Below are 14,129 nucleotides of genomic sequence, written 5' to 3'. Positions count from 1 at the left end.
GTCATGCGTCTCTAGCGTGAGTCGAAGTCATTCAGCTGCTGCAGCTCCGATTTTCTCAGCAGCCTAATTTTGCCTTTCTCTCTCTAGCCCCCTGTTGTGATGTTTTCAGTCCTGTGGAGATCATCAGCCGCGTCTCTCAGCTCGACCCACCAGGGTCAAATGTCAAAGTCCAAAGACCGTTGATTTAAGCTGCTCACGCCCCTTGCGCCGCTGTTCCTGAATTCCTTCTTGTATTTCCCCACCTACGCAAATCGCTGTCGAGGGGAGCCTCAACCCACCACCATAACCATGGCTCCCACCCTCGCGGCCATTTCCATCCCGAACCTACCACCCCTCCAACCACGCGACTTCGACCCCTCAGGAACAACAAACGCCTTCCGCGATGAATGGACCACGCCTTCGAACTACGCCTTCACCATCCTCCTCCTCATCGGCGGCGACATCGTCGCGAGAGCTCTCGCCCAGCTAGCAGGCGGCTGGATCACACCCGTGGCATTCTCATTCGGTAAGCACCCCTTTCTTTTCCCCTTCCCACACCCCACAATCAACGCGATACTAACAAAATGTCGTAAAAGGATGGGTCTCCTACGCCACCTCCTCCATCTGCTCCGCCCTCGGCGAATACCGCCTCATGCCCGACGCCGACACCGCGTGCTCGCTGATCAACGGCAAAAACGGCTACGTGCGCGGCAACAACTCGTGGATCCTGGGCCGCATGATGCGCGACTACGAGTCCTGGATGGGGTCTGCCGTCGCCGAAAAGACAGCGTCGCTGATCGACGCACGCTGGAAATTCGATCAGGCGAGAGAGAATGAGCAGTATCCTGATAGCGGAATCAAAGTCCCCCGTCCCAACCAGGCTGGGTTGGTGGTTAGTATCTGGGAGCCGAGTTCGACGAAGAGAGCGGGTGTGCCGGGAAGGGATTTGTTGTTTTGGAGTGGGCTTGCGACGACGGTCTTGCAGTTGGGGATTGCGGCGATCCCGTTGGGGGTTGAGGGGGAGTGGGGGGTTATGATGATAACCGGGTCTGCGACGATTCTCTGCTATGTGACGGGGGCGTTGAATCAATGGAAGGTGGAGAAATGGGCGTGTCGCAGACTAGACAGTCGGAGTAAGAAGAGCTTTGTGCTCACCCGCGGCAACGGCGCGCAGCATGCGATTGCGATACTCGGCAACGAGCACGGGCTTGATCTGGAGGATTTGGCGACGGGGTTTAGTAAGATTGATTCGCCGAGTATTACGATTGGGGCGCAGCTGGCGACGATTGTGTTGGGGGTTGCGTGGGTTGCGTTGCTGATTACGGCGAATGGGGCTGGGGCGTCGTGGTATCTTATTGCGGTGGGGGGGATTGGGATGTTGCAGAATATCTTTGTCGCTGGGTGGAAGAGGAGGCCCGAGGCTTATGGGGTGCCATTGGTGTTCAAGGAGGTTGTCGGGGAGGTGAAGGTTATGGCGGCGTTGATGGAGGTGGAGAGGAGGTATGAGAAACTGGGGAGGAGTATGCTGGGGACGTTCTTTCCGGGGGATTTGAGGGAGAATGAGGTGAGGGAGTGGGATGCTATTGCGGCTGGGTGGAAGGAGAAGAAGATGGCGGATGCAGTCAGTAAGAAGGGGAAGTAGTCGATGATGAGTAGACAGGGGTATCACTATTTAAGCAAAATATAACGAGATCATGCATAGGTACGACAGGAATCGAAACCAGATCAGAAATCACAGGTTATCGAACACCCCAAGCTAACTGCCAACCCTCCGCCTCCTCTTCACTCCGCGACCCTGGCCCTAGATGATCATCAACTGGGCATGCAATGGACCCAGGCAGTGAGCAGCAAGTAACTCGCTCTCGTGTATCAACCTCGACTTTGTCTTTCAACCCTTGATCCAATGCCCCGGTATACGTATCCCACATCTGCAGAAGAAATTGCACGTCCAGCGAGCAGTACGCGACGATCTCACCAGTAGACGGCAATGCTCCACCGCGAGCCGACAGAATTCCCTGGGAGAATAACTGTTGTCACCTCCGCTTTGCTGCCACCCATGACTCCAGTTCTTCTCGATCGACGCCGGATCCAAATGCCACGCATTTCGGCAGGGATTTTACTGGGGCTTGTCTATCGTGTTCGTGTCGCGTCCCGCGTTCGAGGAGTTGGATGTCGATCACGCCGGCTAGAGGGATCTGGTGCCTCTGCCTTAGTACTGTGCAGGCGGCTCGCACGTCGAAGAAGAGATTTGGGATGCGTGGGTTCTCGAGGATGGTCTTCAGGATTGTTTCAACGTGGCGGTGACCAGGTGTCAACAACGTTTTCCTCCCCTCTTGAGGCCCGGATGGGATTATCACGAAGGTCTGGTTGAACGGTTGGAGACGAATCGTCGTCACTAGGAGGGAGTTAGGATCCTGGCCGATTCCTCGCAGGCTTATGAAGATCGAGGCCGGGTCCGTGGGGAGGTTCATGCAGATGTCGACAAGGCGGCCTATTTCGTCTTCAGTATCCATCAACTGCGGACTGGGCGACAGCATTTTGATACCCATCTTGGCGAAGCTGGTTAAGGCGTGGTTATGTGGTGGCTTGTACAGACGATAGCAAGGACTTTGCACGCTAGGTAGCCATGTTGCCCGGAAGTCAACTCCGCGTGCTTGCCAAATCTGCCTGGGGGTCGTTACCAGTCATTCTCATAGACAGCCTTTCAGTAGGTAATTGGCAAGTCTGTGATTTTAATATGCTGCTGTTATTGGGATGTTGATACTTACTGTATGCCGTGCGCATATGTCGACAACCTCTAAGCCCTAAAGGCGTGAGTATAGTATAGTTATACCTGCTTTCCCCAGTATGTTATTAAATATGCATAATGGGGCCGGTTGCTCTGTTAGGGAGGCGAGCTGTTACGATATGGATATCTGCTCTGGCATATTGGATATCCAGTTCCCCTCCTGCGCATGAACCGCCTAGGGGAAGTTGCCGATGGGAAGGACAGACCACCACTAATGTGTGCAGAATATGTACTGTTCTGGATACTACACAGTGACTGTCTGTTTCTACGCTTCTATTGTACTACCGTTAAGAAAGATCTACCTGACCTTGTGTACGGTGCCAGTGGGTAGTGCCGGCATACCAAGACCATCTATCAAGCACGGGGCCAGCACAACACTATGTCCTGTAGCTTTCAGGCACGTCGAATGGCTTATATTACAGCCGATGCCCATCCTGGTATACACCGACCATCGTGGAGAGTAAAGAGAAAAGGAAGTGGCTGAGAGGACGCTAGTCTCGCTTCGCATCGACCCCCCCCTTTTGTTTGGTGCTGTCCAGCTCCGAACACCCCCATCATCCCTTACCCTACCTCTGACTACCTACACAATGTTTCAAAACAGAGACAGAAAGAACTACGACCCAGTCGCATATGGAAAACAACTCATCAAAGGCGATGTCCCGTTTACGCCCAAGCGCGCCGCCAAATCCCTGCAGCAAGTTGGTCCGCCAACCGAAACCTCCGCAAATCTCCTCCTCTCCCTCCCCCAGTTTATCTTTGCAGATATCATTGACCAGGTTATTGGGGACTGCCTGCTCGCACACGCCATTGAGACCCCGTTTTTCTCCCTTGTAACGCTGACGAACCTCATCTTAGACTGTCGGGATATCTGGACGGTCTCCTGGAACTGGCGAGTAAAGGTCCTCGATGTCGTCCTCGGAACTCTCAGTGCAAGGCGAGGGATGTTTGTGCTAGTTCCCGTTCAGGGGCTAAATAGGATCCAGAAAGCGTTTCCGATGCTGAATCACTGCGTCTTGAACCTGGGGAATATGAATGATGTGCAAGCGGCTGAGAGAGCTTTGACACAGTTGACTGAGCAATCCGCCAGGCTAAGCATTGTCAGGGCAGTCATGTGGGACGAAAGTTCATTTCACCCGACAATCGCGTCGGAGCATCCATCTCACATGCCAAAAGTAGAGTCTTTGATGCGGCATTACTGGGACTATCTTCTGAACGCCGAAGGAGCTGGAAATATGCAAGAAATGCGGAACCAGGAACAGTTGATCGTCGATGCGAAGACGCTGCACTTGTACCATGTCCATCTCATTCGCAATATTCTGAGCCACATCGGGCCGGCAGCACACATCATGATCCCTTCGTTCATTATGCCAGTGCTCTTAGGAGACTGGCCGATACCATCCAAGATCAGCAGTGGATTACAGAACAAGATAGACTCTATCATCGAAACCGGGAAGCCCATCGGACAAATTCTCCAACAGGCTGATCACATCCAGTTTGCCGGTTTTTCCAACCTCTTCCTGCTCACAGGTACAGAGAACCGCGCGATAATGAGGCAACTCAACGAAACCAATGAGGGAGCTCTGTACGAGATTGTGAGATTAGCCCTCTCAGACGCCCATCATAACACAGTGAGCACTTCACCCACGCCGGGAGATATCCTCGGCCGTGAAGTGAAGAGCATAGCATTCCACAATTCGATTGAACTACTGAACCCGCACCACCTGGGCAAATGGTGGTTCGAGTTTCTGAACTCCTCGCTGGCTGCGCGTAGCGTACGGAGGGTGAACATCACGACGCTTTCCTCGCAGGATGGGTATATTCCGCTCGGTTCAGCACGAAGTTTCAGTCTCCATCCTGCATCTTCGGGGCGAATCCTGAAAGACACGGTCCTCCACTTCTGCACCGAATTCATACAGATTGAGAGGATTCACTATCTCAATCTTCATCTCCGCACCCTCTGTCCGGCCTTTTTTACTAACGCGGCGGACCGTCTGAGAGTTACCGGCGGAAGATGGAATATCACCTCTGCACCGGAGCTATGTGCTCATTGGCTCGTTAGCCATCCGCAGCCTGCCCAGCCGAGCCTTGACGAGGACATCGAGGTTGTGGAGATCCTTATGAAGTCGGGCAAGAAACTGGCAGAAAAGCTCGAATTGAAGGTCTCGTTTATGTATCAAGACAAGAAGAGCCAGCCGAGTAAAGAACCCTTTTCCCCCTGTTTCGGAGCCCTCTTTCTAACAGTCGTAGTGTGCGCCCCAGAAGTCCACAGTCTAGATCTCTACCCGGGTCTCGATCGAATCGCGTATACAAGAAACATCTTCTCGAATGGCGGGCGTCACCCATCTTGCGGTGTGTCGTTTTCGCGTCATGGATTCGGGTTGGCGATTCGTGTAATTTTGAGAGATACCACTAGCGGGCTTTTTCATTCTCTCAGCCAGTGGGTGTTTCGGGAACAGGTGCGTCTGGAACTGGAGGAGGGGGAGCGCCGGGTACGAGAACAGCTGGAAAGGAAGAAGGTGGGAGAGGAACAGAGACAGCAGGCAAGGAGGGAGGGAGGTGTGTCTGCGGTAGTGTCGGAGGGGGCAGTAACTAGGTATGATGGACCTAGCCGACGCGGCCCACTATAGAAAACCAGACCGTGAAGCAGATGAGGATTGTACATAATATCCCCATGATATAATCTATTGCGGGGATCCAGCTGGTCAGAGGTGAGGAGTTCGGATTACCTAAAGCGTTAACTGTTATGGCTCATACAATGGACGCAATCCTCCGCTATGAGGTACCACAGCTCAGTGGCTCTTTGCTACTCAATATCCAATGAGTCGAGGTTGGATATCTATCCTTACTGAGGTGTTGATGCTTCTGGGTAGTGCCCAGTTGTGCCAGACTCTACCCAGCGGTTATCGGTCGGGGCAAGGCATGACCGTCTCCGTAACTCAAGTAGAGCAAAACCTGAAAAGCATTGACTAGCTCAAACAGCTTCCCTGCGCAATAAGACTGGTGAGCTTCGCGCTCTCGATTTGGACAAGCCCCAACACAGATGACAGGTAGGCGATTATCATCCGTTCGGCCATTGGTAGAAATGACCCGGCTATCTCAGGAAGCAGGATTCAGAGGGCCTTCCACCATAGCAAAGGTCCAGATGGACGATGCAAGGCCGGATACTCTAGAGCTCGGTCTACCGGAGGAGCTGCTGGCATTGCACGATGTTACTGGCTGGAGGTTGATGAGGAGAAATGGCCGAGCATCCGGCAAGTCCGTGTTGAGCCAGCTACTGCATAGTCTTGATGTACGGTGACGTAGGTCATTAAGTACACTGGAGCAGGCCATGTAAAGGCAGGGATCAGGTACCCAATAAGGTCGCCCAGTCGATCATGAAAGTCTAACCCCGCAAATCCACGCGGGGCCCCGCTGATATCCGGCCGAATCCTTCGGCTTTTCCTTTACAATGATAGCGGATGCTTGTAGTTATTTTCATTGTTATACCTTCTACGGGCTTCTCCAGTACTGAGTAGAATCAGTGTCATAGTCTTCATATACATTAGGACAATACCAGTGAGCAGCAATACCCTCCAGTCGACAGCCACCCTCTCCCAGCCGAGTTCCAAGAATATCCGGGCAAGTAAGACGCCCAGACGTGGTGGCGCTTGGACCGGACTGCCTCAAAGTCTAACCCCTGCCTGTAACGCTGTGTGCTTATCATACCCCCGCATTGAACTCTACCGTGTCAGGTAATTCTCCACCTGTTGCGTTGCGCTGATTCAATCTCAGTGCGTATCAAGCGTACTCTTACTGCATCGCATCCGGCGGCCTAGGGAACGGTTTGAAAAACCATTTTGTTCTTGCCCGCTGTTGGACTGAGGAATGTCGCTACTTGAGTAATCAACCATGGATGTCTTGCATTATACAGGGAGGAACCGTCTCGGTATGGGGGCTTTGTTACTGATTAGTCCTTGGGTCGGAGGAATCGCTCTCACTGGTCCTAGGAGCTATCTTCTTCCTCACCAACAGCATAGCCACCCAGCGTATGTGGAGAACGCTCACAATGAGGAGAACCTTGGAGATATCTCCAATTCTGCTCGATGGGCTGCGCGGATAAAGACCGCCTGGAGCCAATAACCTATCCCTAGTCCCGTGTAGCTCTCTCAATTAGGTTTCTTTCTCCGCATTCCTATGCTATAGCTGCATACAAGACACGCTAGTACTTGAGATATGCGGGGATTTACGTTCAACCCGTTGGAAACGCGGGGTGAAGGTGAGGTCTAGATGTGTTGATAGATCCAGTCGTCGGACGTACCCCCGCAATCTCCTCACCTTGCGCGGGGAAGCATAGGAGCTTGAGCAGCAGTGGTCGTGAATGGTGCACAGAGAGGATAGTTCATACGACCATATATGAAGAGCGGGGAACAGCCGGGCATATAAAGGACTTCCGCAGTCACGATACATGCCCCTGAACCAGGGCCTGCTCTGGGTTTCTCTTGGAACAATCAGCAAAAGGGAATCTCCAGTCTCAGATTGTACAATCCTTCATCATGACCATCCCTGAGGAGGTCGACATCATCATCTGTGGAGGCGGCAGTTCGGGATGTGTCCCTGCTGGCCGTCTCGCCAACCTCGATCACAACCTGTCGGTGCTTGTGATTGAGGCTGGAGAGAACAATCTCAACAATCCATGGTAACTCCCACCTCGGAGCACAGCTACGCAAATTGATGCTCACTCTAGACAGGGTCTACCGTCCTGGCATCTACCCCATCAACATGAAGCTCGACTCCAAGACCGCTTCTTTCTACCACTCTCGCCCATCGGAGCATCTCGATGGCCGTCAGGCTATTGTGCCCTGTGCGAACATTCTCGGTGGTGGTAGCTCAATCAACTTCATGGTATGCCCTGCACTCTCTCTACTCAATATGTATCTGATACTAAAACACCCAGATGTACACCCGTGCCTCAGCCTCCGACTACGACGACTTCCAAGCCAAAGGCTGGACCACAGAGGAGCTGCTCCCCCTCATGAAGAAGCATGAAACGTACCAACGCGCCTGTAACAATCCTGAGCTCCACGGCTTTGAAGGACCCATCAAGGTCTCCTTCGGCAACCATACCTACCCTATCGCTCAGGACTTCCTCAAAGCCGCCGAGTCGCAAGGTATTCCTGTCACCGATGACCTGCAGGACTTGAAGACTGGGTATGGTTATCACCCCACGTCTTATAGCCACCTAGGTATCTAACATTACCCTAGCCACGGAGCTGAGCACTGGCTCAAGTGGATCAACCGTGACACTGGTAAGCCCTTCCGCTTCCACTCTGATATATACCACTAACTCTTTACAACAGGCCGCCGCAGCGACGCCGCCCACGCCTACATCCACAGCACGCGCGCCAAACACTCCAACCTGCACCTGCAATGCAACACGAAGGTCGAAAAGATCATCATCGAAAACGGCCGCGCCGTCGGCGTGCAAACCGTCCCAACGAAACCGCTCGGCGGCAACGACCCTCCCCGCCGCATCTTCCGCGCCCGCAAACAAATCATCGTCAGCGGCGGCACCCTCAGCTCCCCGCTCATCCTGCAGCGCTCCGGAATCGGAGACACGGAGAAACTCCGCCGCGCCGGCGTAAAACCCCTCGTGCACCTCCCCGGCGTCGGGAAGAACTTCCAGGACCATTATCTAACGTTCTCGACGTACCGGGCCAAGCCGGATGTTGAGACGTTTGATGACTTCCTGAGGGGTGATCCGAAGGTGCAGAAGAGGGTGTTCCAGGAGTGGAATATCAAGGGGACGGGGCCGTTGGCGACGAATGGGATTGATGCGGGCGTTAAGATAAGGCCGACGGAGAGGGAGTTGGAGGAGTTCAAGAAGTGGCCGACGCCGGACTTTGTTGATGGGTGGGAGTCGTATTTTAAGAATAAACCGGATAAGCCGGTGATGCATTATTCGGTGATTTCGGGGTGAGTTGGCTAATTTATTGCATTTGGGGTGCAGTGCTGATGTGGGAATAGATGGTTCGGTGACCATATGCTTATGCCGCCGGGGAAGTTCTTTACTATGTTCCATTTCTTGGTTTGTACCTACTCCACAAATGTTCTTGGATTATGCTAACTGAATCAGGAATACCCATTCTCACGTGGCTCAACCCATATCACCTCCGCTGACCCCTATGCGGTCCCTGATTTCGACGCCGGGTTTATGAACGACAAGCGCGACATGGCCGCTATGGTGTGGGGATATATTAAGTCTCGTGAGACTGCCCGTCGCATGAGCTCGTATGCTGGTGAAGTGACAAGCATGCACCCTCACTTCGCGTACAACTCCCCTGTCCGCTCCCAAGACCTCGACCTTGCCACGACCAAGGCATACGCCGGACCGAACCATCTTTCCGCTGGTATTCAACACGGTAAGTACCATGCCTTAATACTTTGGTTTGTCTGACCGAGATACTAGGATCCTGGTCCCATCCCCTCGAACCCGGCAAAGAAGCCGTCGCCACAAGCCTCAACTCCAACAAGTGGGAAGAGCGCAGCCACCTCGAGTACTCCAAGGAGGATATCGAGCATGTCGAGAAATGGGGTAAGCCCTTACCCTTATCACAGTCGTTTATCCCGGTATACCCGTACTAACAATCCAGTCCAACGCCACGTCGAAACAACCTGGCACTCCCTCGGAACATGCAGCATGGCGCCCCGCGAAGGTAGCAACATCGCGCCGCACGGCGGCGTCGTGGATGAGCGGTTGAACGTCCACGGCGTCAAGGGACTCAAGGTCTGCGATCTGTCGATCTGTCCGGATAATGTTGGGTGTAATACTTTCAGCGTACGTATCGTCCCCGTCTTTGGATGCTGAGCTTTGAGAGAGAATGGATGCTAATGCTGTCGCAGACTGCCCTGCTCATCGGCGAGAAATGCGCTGTCCTTGTCGCTGAGGATCTTGGGTACTCTGGCGATGCGCTGAAGATGGAGGTTCCCGAGTATCATGCTCCGGGGGAATTTGTTAATCTCTCCAGGCTGTGAGAATGCGCAGTCTCTGGTTGATGTGTCTGTGACTTTGCCTTTGCCTGCTATGATGTTCGATGCTATCCATGCGGACTATTCTATACTGTCAGAATGAAATAGCCATCTTCGTTCTTCACCCGTGTCAGCAAGTTTCATATTGCCTTGGAGGAATCCCATATTGTTGAAACCAGCTCACCTAGCCGTCTAAAAGAGCACGGCACGAGCAAAACGGTTCCATGACACCAGAGTGTCTATCTAGTAGGGCGATTTACAGCCGATCCCTAAGTCTCAGACTATCGAATGCTGTCGAGATATTGGCTCGAGGGACTCGGCTCAAAGCAGCACTCCTGCGCGAGTTGGACTGGTTACATCAGATCTAAGTCATCTGATATAGGATTCTGAAGCTTGTTCACAATCTACTTTTATGTACTGGTGGGTCCTCACCGGTCTTGATGTTTACACTCCCCCGGTTATATATATTCGGAATTATATCCATCAACCCTGCTTTAGAAAGACACTCTCCCGGCGATAGATGGTGGAAATTAGAAACTCAGGTCACGAAATATATTTTCTTGTTTATTCGTATCTAACTACACCACCCATATGCTCGTCATCCAGAACTCCTAACAATATCCCCACCCCGTGCTGCTGAGTCTTATATCTTATTAATAACATTAAACCCTCTCGACGGCGAGAAAACCGAAGAAACCAGCGCTGCAGTCTGCATGAAGTGAATGACCGGCGAGAGAACAACAGTCTTGCCCGCATGGACCGCCACATCCACCCACGAGATATCCGTCATCGTCATATCCTGAATAATCGAAGAAAACAGCGCCGCATGAATATGCGTCGTATCATTCCACAGAACCCAAGAGAAGTACCACGGGGGCAACTTAACGCGGTACCCAAACATTCCAAAAATAGGACTGTATCATCCGTTAGCACCATTTAATTCAAGAAAGCAACCTCGGAACCTAAGTAGGGGAGACATACTAGAAAAAGAAACAAGCAACCCCCACAAGCGACGAAACAAGCATAAACTTGACAATAACGCTCTCAATCGACAAAATCCCCGTATACCAGCGCCGGCGCTGCTTGAAGAAGTCGCTGATCGTGCAAGGCGGCTGCTCGCGCACAATCGCATGCAGCCACCCAAACTTGTACCCGAGCGCCGCGGCCTGGTACGCGAACCAGAAGTCCTCGGCTACGCAGGCCGTGTCCCACGTTACTTTGTTTTCTACCTCGCCGTTGATCAGGATCCAGGAGCCGTGCATCCAGCCGAGTTGCGGGCGGTTGAAGAGTCGAACAGGGAGTTGGAAGCGGCCGAAGTCTTCGGCGATGCGCAGCGCTTCAGCAGTGGAGAGGAGGGCGTTGTCCCAGTGGCTGGCGCCGTTGTAGTAGATTGTGCCCTGTTGTATGTTAGTGATTACTTTTAACTGGGTTTCGGCGAGGGGGTAGTATACCATGCCGACCTGGGCGTTCCCGCGCTCGATGAAGTCCAGGCAGGTCTCGATCACGTAGTCGTCGATTTCGGATTCCTCGTCTAGATGCAAGACCCAGTCTTCTTTGGTGAGGTTGTGCTTGCGCCGGAAGAATTCGAGGGCCCGAGCTTTGTATTTTGCGTTTTTGACCTCGAATGAGTCTGGCACGTCATCGATGTTGATGTACGAGGGCAGGTGTCCTTCAAACTTGGACCCGTTGCCGCTGTCGACCAGGGCGTGGAACTGGATCTGGGGGTGTTGGAGGTTGTCCCAATGCTTTGTTGACTTTATCACCGTCTACATACTATCAGTATGGCCTTGCCAGTTGGGCGAACGCTAGACTTACATCGAAATTTGTCCCCTTGGTAACAAGGCAAACCCTCAACGTCTTGAAGGTTCTTGATTTCGGGTTCTCCTTGTTCTCACGGGGTCGTAAGGGGAGGCACATTCCCCATACAGAAGCATAGGGAGGAAACTGAGCGATAAGGAAGAAGATGTTCATGACGAAATGGATGGTGGTGCTGGTTTCCCATGCATCATCCTGGGTGACCAGGGCATAGTACCCTGTGACTTTGACTAGTTCGCGGAGCACTATCTCGGAATTAGCAAATATCCGGCGATATGTATTCATGCGACATACAGAAATATGTGGCCAGATGGGTCAATGGGAATACAACCCAGTTGTACTCCAAAATATCATACAGCTTGCTGGTGTGGTGGAAGCCCGGAGTCGCGGAGACTTTAGTCTTCTCTGCCATTTTGCCGCGTAATGAGTGCAGCCAGACAGTTCTGCAATTGCATTCGCAAACTCGGTCGACCTTGCAGGGGCCTTTGCCGGGAATTTATCCTCCGCGACAACAGATGCCGATGCCGTAGGGATCTGGACTGATGTCACTCCGTCGGGACCAGTCACAACACGCCTTGAGCGCCAGATCTTGGTGCATTCAGCCCCTCCATCCTCACCGCTAGCAAGTAAAGCTCATGATAAGCAATGATCCGCCGTGTTGGGTGCCAACAAGGGGCATCGGCTCAGCTCGGTGTTGGCGTGATCGGCACGGCTACCGATTTCCTTCATGCAAATCACCCACCGGGCCCAATAATTTCGCGGCAGTGGAGACGTAGATCGATCGAGTTCCTTGTTCTAAGATTTTTTGACGAGATGCAAACCACCCAGCATCTCGGTATTGGCCGAGATCGGTTCCCTCGCCGTGGTGGCGCCCAATAGCTTGGTTCTGGCCTTGTTGATCGTGGGACTATCCATGTCCTTGCACACGACATATCAGATCAGATCATCTATTCGTCAGTCAACAAGCTAGCTTTTCGGCGTCCGAATCGTGGGCCAGGTTTAAGAATCTTCGACAGCGAAATCGATCCAGTTCACCACGTATTCTGCGACATGGCGCGAGTCCTCTGGGTCGACGGCCTCAAGGGCATGGCCGCTTTCCTGGTCGCATTCAACCACTACTTCAAAGGCTTCATCAACGATCACGAGCGTTCGTTCTGGGACAGCCCGCCAGAGGAGAACAGGCTATGGATTCAGCTGCCGCCGTTTCGCCTGCTCTGGGCGAGCCATTCTATGGTTCCCTTGTTCATGGTCCTCTCAGGATACTCCCTGTCGCTTGGTCTACTCAAGGTTCGAGACACCGGCAGGACATTCGAATTCCTACTTCGTGTACGAAGAGCGATCTTCCGCCGGCCAATTCGCCTCTATATCCCTGTCATAATCCTCGCTGTTCTGTGTGAGCTGGTATTCTTCTTCAACCTCAATTTCCTCGGGCAGCACTGGATCACCTACCCGCCTGGCGCCTCAATCTGGACAATCCTATGGATACACACGACGAATGCTGTCGGTTATGTCGCTGATAACATGAACATCGTCGACTTTCTCTGGAACAGAGGGCTGAACGACCAGGTATGGACAATGTCGCTCGAGTTCCGCGGGTCGTATGCGGTCTTTCTGGCAATCCTTGCTCTATCGCCATTCCGCCGAGACGCCCGTCTATGCATTCTTACCGCTATTTCGTGCTTCCATCTCTGGTACGGCAACTGGGATACGTTCAGCTTTATCTCTGGGGTCCATCTCGCCGAGCTTACCTCTAGCTCTCCGACACCAACATCTACACCCACGAAAACTGCATCCCACTCAACCACACCATCAATCCCCCATCCAAAACCAAAATCAACACACACAAACCTCCTCAGCTACCCCTCACTCCTAATCGGCCTCTACTTCCTCTGCCTAAACGGCGAAGGCTCTCTGCCACCCGAATACGCCTTCCTGGACCCGATTAGAACCCGACACTGGACCAGATACAACATCTACGTCGACCAGCGCTTCACATGGCAAGCCATCGGCGCTGTAGCATTCGTATACGCAATTGCAAACAACAGACTCTTCCAGCGGCCGTTCCTCACTGCCCCGCTGCAGTATCTCGGACGTCTGCATCTGGGGATCTACATCTTGCATATTCTCGCGTTTAATATCTGGCGAGAGCCGTTCCGCGATGGGATTTTTAGAGCGCTTGCGGGGCAGGAGTATCCGGAGGATCATCGGGCTGGGGAGTTGCCGGGGGCGTTTTGGGGGGCTTGGGTTGGGTCCGGCGTGGCTATTGCGGGGATTGTGCTTGTTGGGGCGGAGGTGTTGAATGCGGTGCTTGTTAGGTGTTTTGCGGTTGTTGATCGGGTGGAGGAGAGGTTTCTGGAAAGGAAGGGGGTGGTTGAAAAGGTTGATTGATTGAGGATGGAGGGTGGAGGGGATTGTTATGGAAGGTGTAGCTTGACACCTGATTCCTCTGGCGCTGACTTTGGTCTTTCGGAGCATCTGGAGACGTGCCGCAAAGCACGCAATGGCCGGCGTCGAGTTATGCTAGATTGAGAGTCTGGTTGGA

The 14,129-nt window shown here is 53.0% G+C and overlaps 6 protein-coding genes across 6 annotated transcripts; 4 read left to right on the top strand and 2 right to left on the bottom strand.

The window, feature by feature from the left end:
* The first annotated feature begins 38 nt into the window (after positions 1–38).
* Positions 39–1,731, top strand: BJY04DRAFT_114539 (uncharacterized protein). The gene is made up of 2 exons (XM_073708219.1): positions 39–505; positions 576–1,731. The coding sequence occupies exons 1-2, from the start codon at positions 289–291 to the stop codon at positions 1,619–1,621; spliced, it is 1,263 nt and encodes a 420-aa protein (XP_073567990.1). The 5' UTR covers positions 39–288; the 3' UTR covers positions 1,622–1,731.
* Positions 1,732–2,012: 281 nt separating this feature from the next.
* On the bottom strand, positions 2,013–2,528 carry BJY04DRAFT_221321 (uncharacterized protein; the record flags this gene model as incomplete). Its single annotated transcript, XM_073717081.1, has 1 exon — positions 2,013–2,528. The coding sequence occupies one exon, from the start codon at positions 2,526–2,528 to the stop codon at positions 2,013–2,015; it is 516 nt and encodes a 171-aa protein (XP_073567989.1).
* Positions 2,529–3,354: 826 nt separating this feature from the next.
* BJY04DRAFT_221320 (uncharacterized protein) lies at positions 3,355–5,431 on the top strand (the record flags this gene model as incomplete). Its single annotated transcript, XM_073717080.1, has 3 exons — positions 3,355–4,963; positions 5,015–5,323; positions 5,376–5,431. The coding sequence occupies 3 exons, from the start codon at positions 3,355–3,357 to the stop codon at positions 5,429–5,431; spliced, it is 1,974 nt and encodes a 657-aa protein (XP_073567988.1).
* Positions 5,432–7,299: 1,868 nt separating this feature from the next.
* BJY04DRAFT_229908 (GMC family oxidoreductase) lies at positions 7,300–9,778 on the top strand (the record flags this gene model as incomplete). Its single annotated transcript, XM_073719160.1, has 10 exons — positions 7,300–7,442; positions 7,495–7,648; positions 7,701–7,954; positions 8,009–8,052; positions 8,104–8,719; positions 8,771–8,831; positions 8,880–9,165; positions 9,213–9,338; positions 9,397–9,581; positions 9,647–9,778. 10 exons carry the CDS (start codon positions 7,300–7,302, stop codon positions 9,776–9,778), a joined length of 2,001 nt encoding a protein of 666 aa, XP_073567987.1.
* Positions 9,779–10,415: 637 nt separating this feature from the next.
* On the bottom strand, positions 10,416–11,999 carry BJY04DRAFT_221318 (glycosyltransferase family 2 protein; the record flags this gene model as incomplete). The annotated part of the gene is made up of 5 exons (XM_073717079.1): positions 10,416–10,686; positions 10,754–11,169; positions 11,224–11,538; positions 11,588–11,832; positions 11,882–11,999. The coding sequence occupies 5 exons, from the start codon at positions 11,997–11,999 to the stop codon at positions 10,416–10,418; spliced, it is 1,365 nt and encodes a 454-aa protein (XP_073567986.1).
* A 638-nt stretch (positions 12,000–12,637) lies between these two features.
* Positions 12,638–13,975, top strand: BJY04DRAFT_221317 (acyltransferase 3; the record flags this gene model as incomplete). Its single annotated transcript, XM_073717078.1, has 1 exon — positions 12,638–13,975. One exon carries the CDS (start codon positions 12,638–12,640, stop codon positions 13,973–13,975), a length of 1,338 nt encoding a protein of 445 aa, XP_073567985.1.
* Between the last annotated feature and the right edge of the window lie 154 nt (positions 13,976–14,129).

Source organism: Aspergillus karnatakaensis (assembly GCF_047715665.1).
Source record: "Aspergillus karnatakaensis strain CBS 102800 unplaced genomic scaffold BJY04scaffold_48, whole genome shotgun sequence".
In the NCBI taxonomy this organism is placed as follows: domain Eukaryota; kingdom Fungi; phylum Ascomycota; class Eurotiomycetes; order Eurotiales; family Aspergillaceae; genus Aspergillus; species Aspergillus karnatakaensis.
The sequence above is the reverse complement of the archived record's forward strand: the minus strand, read 5'-3'. Positions and strand labels throughout refer to the sequence as shown.